This window comes from Sinohyriopsis cumingii, chromosome 16 (assembly GCF_028554795.1).
Source record: "Sinohyriopsis cumingii isolate HCF-2022 chromosome 16, ASM2855479v2, whole genome shotgun sequence".
Lineage (NCBI taxonomy): Eukaryota > Metazoa > Mollusca > Bivalvia > Unionida > Unionidae > Sinohyriopsis > Sinohyriopsis cumingii.
Genome location: NC_142976.1, coordinates 61,669,094 through 61,680,098, shown reverse-complemented (window position 1 = coordinate 61,680,098; position 11,005 = coordinate 61,669,094). Strand labels below are relative to the sequence as shown.

The following is an 11,005-nucleotide window of genomic DNA, read 5'->3' as shown; positions in this document are numbered from 1 at the left end:
CACGGTAGGCTTAGTCACAGGGTTGGCGTGTTTAGCTCGGGAAGGTCGTATTCTCTTCGGTCGTAATAAAGAAGTCTGATACATTTGTTTCAGACTTCTTAACTCCGCTAAAATGTCTAACAGTACCGTGACCGTTTGATTTTCACACCCTTGTTTCTTTGCTGCTGCTTCTTGTTGTTGTTTTTTTCTTACCTCTTCTTCTTGCTGTTGTTGCTGTAGGAGAAAAGCTTGTTCCGCTTCCTTTTGCTGTTGTATAAATTTCTCCAATTCTTCTTTCTGTCTCTGTCTAAAATTCTCCACGTGCGGTAATGAAGGAGACGAAGGTTCCGGAACAAATTCTTGCGAGGTAAGAAAATCCACAAAATCCCAATTCACCTCTTCTGAAAGTAAGTGGAGAGGCAAGGATGCCTCAAAAGAGTTTTAGTCCTACCATTAGACGAAGCCTAAGACGAAGATGATGTTGCAGATGCCCTTTATGTTAAGGGCATATTAACATAAACCCAAAGGCCCTTTTCAGGGCCACTCATAGGTCTCGAAAAGATCTTGACTTTCAATTGCCTAGCCCATTTTTTTATTTTTTTTATTTAAAAAAAAAATAGAGACCCCCCTCCCTGTTTCAATTTTTTGCCTGTTCCCTTTCCATAGACCCATCAGGTCGGGACCGTATTAAAATAGGGTCCCGACCCTGTTCCATTTCCCCTTGTCCCTCGATAGGCTCACACAGTATTCCCATGTTCCATTCCCCTTGTCCCTAGACAGGCCCAAACTCTATTCCCATGTTCAATTCCCCTTGTCCCTAGAATGTATATTTTTTTCTCCCATGTTAAATTGCATAGTCCCCAGAGTGGATATTTTTTTCTCCTATGTTAAATTTTACATAGTCCCCAGAGTGGATATACCCTTTTTAACATGGAAGTCCCCTAGTCCCTAGAGTGTCCCTATTCACTACTGACACCCACCCCATAGAGTGTCCCTATTCACTACTGACACCCACCCCTGTTCCATTTCCCCTTGTCCCTCGATAGGCCCACACAGTATTCCCATGTTCCATTCCCCTTGTCCCTAGACAGGCCCAAACTCTATTCCCATGTTCAATTCCCCTTGTCCCTAGAATGTATATTTTTTTTCTCCCATGTTAAATTGCATAGTCCCCAGAGTGGATATTTTTTTCTCCTATGTTAAATTTTACATAGTCCCCAGAGTGGATATACCCTTTTTAACATGGAAGTCCCCTAGTCCCTAGAGTGTCCCTATTCACTACTGACACCCACCCCATATAGTGTCGTGCAAATTTAGTAAGTTTCATACCTGCGTTCTTACTTCTTCATAATATGACTATCTTGTTATACTTATTCAGTAATTAGTGTTGTAAAAATATTTTGTCATTTTTTTTACGTATACTGTTTTTAGCCTAATGCCTTTATACTTAAAATTATTCCTTGGAAAAAAATAAGAAATCCCAATATGGGTTATTTCCCACAGCCCTCTCGCCTACTTGTTTACGCTCCCACTCTCCCCCGAACGATATTTCAGAATCCGCCCCAGAAAAACCTATGAAAAAAAAAGGGAGGGATAAAAGCAAAACAAAAACAAACAAACAAACGAAGATAACACGTTCATGAATCGACGATAGACACCAGAGTAGAATGTTCGAAGGAACACGCTAACTTTGAAACGGACTATAGACGGGCACCTAAGCATTTTATGACATCACGCTAGTCAGTCAATGAAATAGAAGTGGTTCACGAAATAGTGCGAGGGCGCTTGGTTTGAAACACCTACTTCCTAATATGGATTAACTATTATTTAATTAACTTTGTGTGAAGAAGATCAACCGACATGCCAGATGAATCGTAAGTAAAATATTTCGAACGGGGCACCTTAATGTCAGTTAAATCAAGTCGGTATATTTTATCATTTAGACGGAATTTTTGAAAGCAGTGGTTAAAACAACGTAGTTGGGTTATTCGATACACGTAAACAAACCATTGAAGCCTACATAGTTCCCACACTGCATTGAATTGAGAGTTGTTGAAATGCACGGAGCGTGCCGAAAGAAAGAAAGATCAATTTATTCACAAGAACCCGTAAAATCAAGCAATTTTATTATGTACTCGCATGTATTGGACCCTATAACGCGTTATACATATATCCAGTTTTTTTTTCTCCATCTATTTTTAGTCGTTTTATTATGCGTTCCATGTCATTTTAACATAAACGCCTGTGAAATATCGTAAATTAAAGCCAGTTTTACTTCAATTTAAACTTTATTTTCAGTCTTGTGCACACACGATATAGGTATTCACACGTGTAGCAGTGTCGTTAACCTATGTGAGATCCTTTATTACATATCTCAACTAAATTATTTGACATGTTTCATTCTTTTACAGTGACCCAAGAATATTTTCATATATATAGGAAAGAATTTCACAAATGTGAATTGAAGTCGTTTGGTGCATACATGAAGTTATTTTATGTGAAAAAGTTTTTCTTTTGCATTTATGTGAGTCATTGTACTTGTCTATTTTTTAAAAAAAACATATTTGAAAAAAACAAGGATTTATTTCATATATGTGGAAAACTATTTTACTTAAATACACTTCTTCCTAAAATGCATGAAGTAAAGACGTCTTTTTCATATTTGTAAACAATTGACTGAATGCTAAAACGTTATTGCTATATCAACCATTAATCCCTTCCTCTATGACACAAATTCCTGTGACTGCAGTCTTCATGTATTCTGTATTTTTTGTTTTTAAAAAATGCATGACTTCTGTTTGTAAATTTTAAAAAAAATTATTTAAAAAAGAAAAAGAGTCATTTGTAACATGTTGAAAATTGTTTCTTGTTGGTCAAAAAGTGTGGTCCATTTGGGAACATAAAAGTATCCTTCATATTTTTGCTTATTCAAGGAATTCAGAAACATATAATTGTCACTTTTGTCATGGATTTATTAATTTTTGCATTGAATATTCAATTGTCCAGCACTGTATGCTTTGAATCAGTTATAAAACGAATACTGCACAATTCTCTACAATTTTGTCCACTGATAAGGACACAGTTATTTGAGATGAGGACAGAATTGCAGCAAAATGTGCAATAGTATTACACAAAGACTGAATTAATGTATATAAAAGTGAATATTCATTGAAGCATTAATAAATCCATGATGGTAGCACATTTAATAATTATATGCCCCCCCCCCCTTGCACTGCACGTCTTCCATCCTGGGGATTGAATTAATCATGCTTGATGAACCATTCCCCTGTATAATTTATTTTTGTCATTTGAGTTTACATTGTTGTGTCTGTGTGTGCCAATTTAGAAATAAATGCAGTGGTGTTTTTGGTGAAGATTTCATCTATTCTTTTTTGTATCAGTCGTGCTCAATTGATGTCCAAGCTAACGGTAATCAAAGTCAGTAAGACTTTTCTGTCTGCCAATGCAGGACATTCCTTATAATCTGGGAGCCGGGTGATTTATCTGGCTACTTAAAAAAACAAACCTGTATCCCATTTGGGGAGCTCCCCATACCCTCTTCCCCTCCCCCCCCCCCGGCCTACTTTGGCAACCCACCCTCCAAACTGAAATTTAATGGAAGGCCCTGCAATGAAATTGATCATATTGTGCTTCTTATCCTGTCTTTATTTCTTATTCTCTGTCTATATTTATTACTCTCTGTCTATATTTCTTACCCTCTGTCTTTATTTCTTATCTTCTGTCTTTATTTCTTATCCTCTGTCTTTATTTCTTTCCCTCTGTTTTTATTTTTTATCCTCTGTCTATATTTCTTATCCTCTGTTTTTATTTTTATCCTCTGTCTATATTTCTTATCCTCTGTCTTTATTTCTTACTCTCTGTCTTTATTTCTTATCCTTTGTCTTGTTTTCTTATCCTTTCTTTATTTCGTATCCTCTGTCTCTATTTCTTATCCTCTGTCTTGTTTTCTTATCCTTTCTTTATTTCTTATCCTCTGTCTCTATTTCGTATCCTCTGTCTTGTTTTCTTATCTTGTCTATATTTCTTATCCTCTGTCTATATTTATTTAGTCTTATTTATGCATTTTGTGGTATCCTAGAGCAAGATTTTGAAAGAAAATTAAGTCACTTTCCTGCAACATTGCTTTAAAAAAGATTGGATGGAATTTTAGAGTAAACAAAATCATGTAATATTTGCTGAAATATGCTGTAATATGTAAATCAGTTTGAGAGACAAGAAAAAAACAACAGAGAAGGTATGTGTCAATAAAAAGAAGTCTTTTTTGTGCTTTATTAATTATAGGAATTTGCTGACAAGATATACATTTAATATGGAAGAATACAGTCCATTTTAGGCAAGTGGGATTTAAGCTAAAGCTTGTGATTTTCTTGAATGCCAGTTGTTTGCTTGTAGCTATAAAAAAAATGAACTCCAATATCATTCTCTTGTTTTTATTTTTTTCATCGATAGATTAGCCTAATGAAATAATGAAAAGTTACAATTTGCATATTATATTGCTTTTATTATGTCTTATTTTCTTATCTTAGAGTCACTTTGAATGTAAATCGAAACGTTGTAAATTTAGTGATCTTGACTGAAAAAAATTTCTCATGTTTTTTAAGAATTCATTAACTAATAGTGTATTACAAAGTAGTCAATTGCAAATATTGGGTAGCTTGTCAAAGTTTGTATGTATCCCAAATTTAATATTGGGTAGCTGGTCAAAGTTTGTATGTATCGCAGATTTATTTTTCTTTTTTGAAGGGTAAAAGTGGCTGTCCGGGTTCGACCCTTTAATCAAAGGTAAGGTTCTTTGCTTCAAAGCTATAATACAGTAATATGAAATGCAGTAGATATTATGATTTTCTTGTGCATAAGTTTTAGTATACATGACGTAGCAACAACACTAACATCTAGAGAGGGTGTGTCTGTGAGTTGGATTTTTAACATAGTTTAACACAGTTTTTTCAGTCGTATCGCTACGATGTCTGCAGTGTGGCAGTTTATAGTGATGTCTAGCACTGGGGCATCATGCCACAGACATGTAGCATGATGTTCCACCTAGTCACATTATCCTGACACCAGGCCAACCAGTACCTAACATTAACTTCTTAATGCTGAGCACGAAGCGAGGCAGCTGTTAGTACCATTTTTGTAAGTCTTTGGTTTGACTAGGCCGGGGGTCGATCCCACAACATCCCGCATCCGAAGCGGATGCTTGAACCACTAGGCCACTGGAGTGGTCAGCATCTAGAGAGCATTGTGATCATAAAATATTGTGATACTAACGATGCATGGTACAGTGAATTATCCAATTTTAATAAAATTAATGAAAAATTAGGCTATATATCCTACATTAAAATTTTAGGTATTTTAGAATCAGAAATGAGCTGCAAAGAAAAAAATAATGTTTGTAACCAATCTTAATTTTATTAGCAAAGAATTAAAGCATTGTAAGAAACTAGCATCAAAACTTTCTATTTGTCCTCGTTGTAGTCAATAGTCATTATTTGTTGTGAAATATTTCTATTGTTATGTTTAGAAAAATTTAATAAAATGTCCTAATATCAAATTGTGTTCTGCTGGGCTACCTGAATTTAGCATATGGTGACCAATGACACCAACATGGTGAGGAACGTTCTTTTGGTAGTGGGCTTTAGATTTTGTTCAACATATATGTTCTGGTGTTTTGTAAATTTGTTTACATTTAATGACATTAGATACATTAATATACAGTACTGTATTTCAGTATTCTTCCATTGGGGTGATTTTTTCCCCAGAAAGTTGTCACAGAGTTTATAGCTAGTTCCTGGTTATCACGGTGCAAACTATCGGCTTTTTCCATTGGCTCCTGCTGTTAAACTTGTGTACTTCCATAATACCTTAAATTTTATGCTTGCAGATTTTTGTGTGATAACTTAAAGTCGTAAATAATACCTTGTTTTTGTATCAATGAACCAACTGGCTGAAATGCATTTCAGGTTGTATTACTGGGCTAAGTTTGCCCTTTGTATTGTTTTAATTGTTAGTTCTAAAGCCTGTTACTGACATACAGTATCTACTCTAGTATGAAAATAAAAAAATATCACACATGCATTTTGCATTACTAGTATCTGAATACAACTCAAAATCATATCTAATTTTTCAATCAAATAGTGTAACAAATTTTACTTCCTTAAATTGTAGACCAATAATTCAAGACTAAAGCTGGTTTGCAATGTAAGGAATAGCAAATTTAAGGACCATCACTTCTGATTTCTGACAATAAAAGATGAAGTAGTTTCATTACACACTGATGTTGCCAGTTTTATTTTTGCAGGGAGATAGACCGACAGGCCAAGTTAATAATTCAAATGAAAGGTCAGAGCACCTTAATTGAAAATCCTGATGCACATAGTGAGTATGTCTATTTTGACAATATTAGTTTTGACAATATTGTTTTTGGTGTAGATTTATTGATGCATATCATATTTCTGTAATTATTATTTATACAATTCCTGAACAGATCTTCCTTTTTAAAAATTATTTTTATTTGTAACACCTTGCTTCCATTGTATCATTAGTATATACTTCCTCTAATCATATAATTGACTGGCTTACCTGTTAAGTTGCTGATTCAGGTTACAATAACCTAAAGTTAATAACTGGTTTATACTACATGTAATCATTAGTAATTTCAAAATTGCTAATGACGTTAATGGATTATGACTGGATTACTAATGAGTAGAGCAGTGTAAAACATTTAACATTAGATGTACTTTGATTCTTTTGGCAGGGTTTGTTTGGTTTCAGACATTCATTGGGTTTATATGTTAAAGTTTGCGGAAGTAGATTATGCCATGAGTGATCAGGAGTAATTTGGAAAGGATTAAAAAGGGATTATGGTTGGATTTGACATTACTAACAAGTTCAAGTGGCATAAAACACGTCATTTTGGTGCAGTATTTTAAGTTTGTTGATATCTAAGTGTGCGTTATCTCCGAGTGTTAAAATCTAAAGAAACTTAAATATCACACAAAAATCAAAAATGTATGGAATCGATAATTTCCCTGGTTTGGATAAAGTTCCAAGGGACATGAATATGTATTCTGCCATTTCTCTAAAGCTGATTTTAAGAACTTCCTTGATTATTACCTAGATAGCATAAATCTTGATAAGTTCTGGCAGGCAATCAGCATTCTGTATTGACCAATAGACAGGAAACAAATGAACTGTTTTGGTGGACTCATTAGAGTTGTATGTAGTAACCAGATGCAATGTCAACAACAGTCATATTGAAAATTATTTTCCCATCATACCCTTTACTTTGTGTATTTGATATGAAAAGTTGATGATCTTCAGATTGTGCAAATTTTGATGGAGTTTTAAATATTTTTTCAGGTATAATTTTATGGACATTTTTTGACAGAAACATTTTGCCATATTTTTCTTTGTTGTGGCCTGTACTTGAGACTATTCAACTGAGAGAGTGGTACAAGAAATGTACACAATCCTTTTAAATTTCATTTTTGTTTATTGTCATTTTGGATAGCTTGGGCACATAGCTGTGTAAAGTTTTAACTTTTTCGTAAAGGTTACAGACCACTCAGGTGGCCTAAGTGGTTAGAGCATTGGCCACGGATGCAGGAGGTTGTGGGTTTAAACCCCAGCCGAGTCATATCAAAGACTTGTAAAAATGGTACTAACAACTTCCTTGCTTAGCGCTCAGCATTAAGAGGTTAGTGTTAGGACTGGTCGGACTGGTGTCAGGATAATGTGACTGGGTGGGAAATCATGCCACATTTTTGTGGCATAATGCCCCAATGCTAGACATCACTATCAACTGTGACCCTGCAGACAGCAGTATGACACAGTTTGTTAAAGCTGTCTTAACACTCCAAGCACACACACACACAGAGAGTTAAATAATCGGCTGTTTCACAAGCAAGCATGGTAATGTTAGGTTACCAGATTATTGATGACACTAGCAAGTGTTGATGGCAGTTCTAATGTTGATAATCAATAGCCAATTCTCTGGCTGCTAACAACTTCTACATTGGATCAGTCACCTGGTTTTTGTATCAGATGCTAATCAATACTGTATCAGGCAGTTGCCCAGGTAAATCTTCAAAGGCAGTCTGCAAATCAAACTACCATATATATGTAGTTGTTCGTCAGCCTCTTGGCAATGTTTCATAGAACATAGTGTAAATAGGGACATTGTTCTCAGAGTTTTGAACTTGAAATCTTTTTGAGAGAAACATCAAAATAGAATGCTGTAATGCATTAGTGCCAGATGCAGTTTTGTAAATATGCTGCTGATTTTGAGATGAAAATTGTGTCCTCCTGGTGAATTTATAGAACGATTTATTGTTTAAATTATTGTGTTCATTATGATGAATTTAGTGAATACTCTCTAATAAATTTGCAATAATAATAGTAATAATAATAATAATAACAATATTTCATGCTACTAGTAATAATAACATATAAGGGGCCTCGAGTGGCCGAAAGCACTTTCCATTACGGATCACTGCCATCTCACCTCTGTCTGCTTTGGTTCAAGTCTCAGATCCGGCCAATGTGGGTGTGTGAGAAAGCTTGCCAGTAGCTTCTCGCGGGTCGGTGTTTTTTTCCGGGGGGTTCCTGGGTTCTTCCTCCACCATTAATACTGGCTGCCATGTATAGCCTATTGTGTGCTGAAAAATGGTGTTAAACCCAACAACAACAACAATAACCTAATAGTAATAATAATAATGATAATAATAATAATAATAATGATAATTATAATAATAACTAATAATAATAGTAGCATTTCATACTAATACAACTACTACTACTACTATGTAATAATAATAATAATAATGATAAGAATAATATACTTCCTATCAGATGACAATCAAGTGATTTTTGTCTTCAAAAATTTTAAAATTAAAAGTTTGTGAAAATTACAAAATATTATGATTAACTATTCATAAAATTGAGCACAGAATGTTTTACAGGTGCATGAGACACATCATTATATATATATTTGTTGACATTGGACTTGGTTTGAACTAATGTCCTTAAACCAGTTCTGACATCTGACGATGAGAAAAGTCAGCTTTATGACCAGTAAAAAGCTTGTTAGCATGTAAGTTGAATATTGTTTGGCGTAATCTAAAGTACTGGAAGACCCAGTGTGGAGTTTTTACTCCTTTTGTGGAATTTTTACTCCTTTATGGATGATTCAGATTACAAGTATCTGCCATCTTAGAAAATTTTGACTTGTGTGCATTTTGTGTTCATGTGATTTGTTTTTTTTTTAGTGAAGACTAAATAAAATTGAAATTATTGTCTAAATTAAACAATTCTGGATTCATAAATGTCTAAAAAGAATGCATTTAATGCTCATTTAATTATGTAATTTTTTAATGACAAAAGGGCAGTGAAACCCAAAAATGTAGAGTTATTTGATTTTGAGTTTCATGATCACTATTATGTAAGTCAGGGGTTAGCTGTATGTTTTTTCTTTAAATAAATTTCAAGAGGAGAGAAATAATTCAGTTCACAGTCTGACGTATACGTGTAATGCATGTTTACTGCATCATGAAGCTGCTAAGCTAACTGACTTCTGGTGACTAATTATGTCATCCTGGTTAAATATTATTATTATTATTATTATTATTATTATTATTATTATTTGTATTATTATTATTATTATTATTATTATTATTATTATTATTATAATCTCAACAGCTTTTAGTAATGCAAAAGTAATTTGCAGGAACAGCTCTTGCTATTAGTCTGTGGTTGACATTGAGATAGTTCTTGCTAAAAAAATAAAATAAAACAAATTAAAAATTCTACCTCTTTCCACTCACCTTTATATGTTGTTTTAGGGGGGAAAAGTAGTTTAAACAATTTCTAAAAATTCTTTTATTAGAGGGCGAAATAAAGTTCTTCATTTTATGCTACTCCAGACAGTAATAACATTAAGACTAAGACCTTTTTTCTACTCCAGACAGTAATAACATTAAGACTAAGACCTTTGTTTTATTCTACTCCATACAGTAATAACATTAAGACTAAGACCTTTTTTCTACTCCAGACAGTAATAACATTAAGACTAAGACCTTTGTTTTATTCTACTCCAGACAGTAATAACATTAAGACTAATACCTTTGTTTTATTCTACTCCATACAGTAATAACATTAAGACTAAGACCTTTATTGTATTCTACTCCAGACAGTAATAACATTAAGACTAAGACCTTTGTTGTATTCTACTCCAGACAGTAATAACATTAAGACTAAGACCTTTATTTTATTCTACTCCAGACAGTAATAACATTAAGACTAAGACCTTTATTGTATTCTACTCCAGACAGTAATAACATTAAGACTAAGACCTTTATTGTATTCTACTCCAGACAGTAATAACATTAAGACTAAGACCTTTATTTTATTCTACTCCATACAGTAATAACATTAAGACTAGACCTTTATTGTATTCTACTCCAGACAGTAATAACATTAAGACTAAGACCTTTATTGTATTCTACTCCAGACAGTAATAACATTAAGACTAAGACCTTTATTTTATTCTACTCCAGACAGTAATAACATTAAGACTAAGACCTTTATTTTATTCTACTCCAGACAGTAATAACACTAAGACTAAGACCTTTATTTTATTCTACTCCAGACAGTAATAACATTAAGACTAAGACCTTTATTGTATTCTACTCCAGACAGTAATAACATTAAGACTAAGACCTTTATTGTATTCTACTCCAGACAGTAATAACATTAAGACTAATACCTTTGTTTTATTCTACTCCAGACAGTAATAACATTAAGACTAATACCTTTGTTTTATTCTACTCCAGACAGTAATAACATTAAGACTAAGACCTTTATTTTATGTTATGCCAGACAGTAATAACATTAAGACTAATACCTTTTTTGCTACTCCAGACAGTAATAACATTAAGACTAAAGAACTTCATTCATTGTTAGGACAATTGCTTCGTGTAGTGAAATCATCCATCATTAGGACAGTTAC

General features: G+C 33.6%; 1 protein-coding gene across 9 annotated transcripts in view; it reads left to right on the top strand.

Moving 5' to 3' along the window:
• The first annotated feature begins 1,748 nt into the window (after nt 1–1,748).
• LOC149780548 (kinesin-like protein KIF28) overlaps nt 1,749–11,005 on the top strand; it is a 180,740-nt gene continuing 171,483 nt past the window's right edge. For all 9 annotated transcript variants that reach the window (XM_089937577.1, XM_089937573.1, XM_089937575.1 and 6 more), the window contains exons 1-3: nt 1,749–1,853; nt 4,744–4,782; nt 6,299–6,375. In XM_089937577.1, the coding sequence (XP_089793703.1) occupies nt 1,840–1,853; nt 4,744–4,782; nt 6,299–6,375 (130 nt within the window). In that variant the 5' untranslated portion in view covers nt 1,749–1,839. The remainder of the gene's footprint in view (nt 1,854–4,743; nt 4,783–6,298; nt 6,376–11,005) is intronic.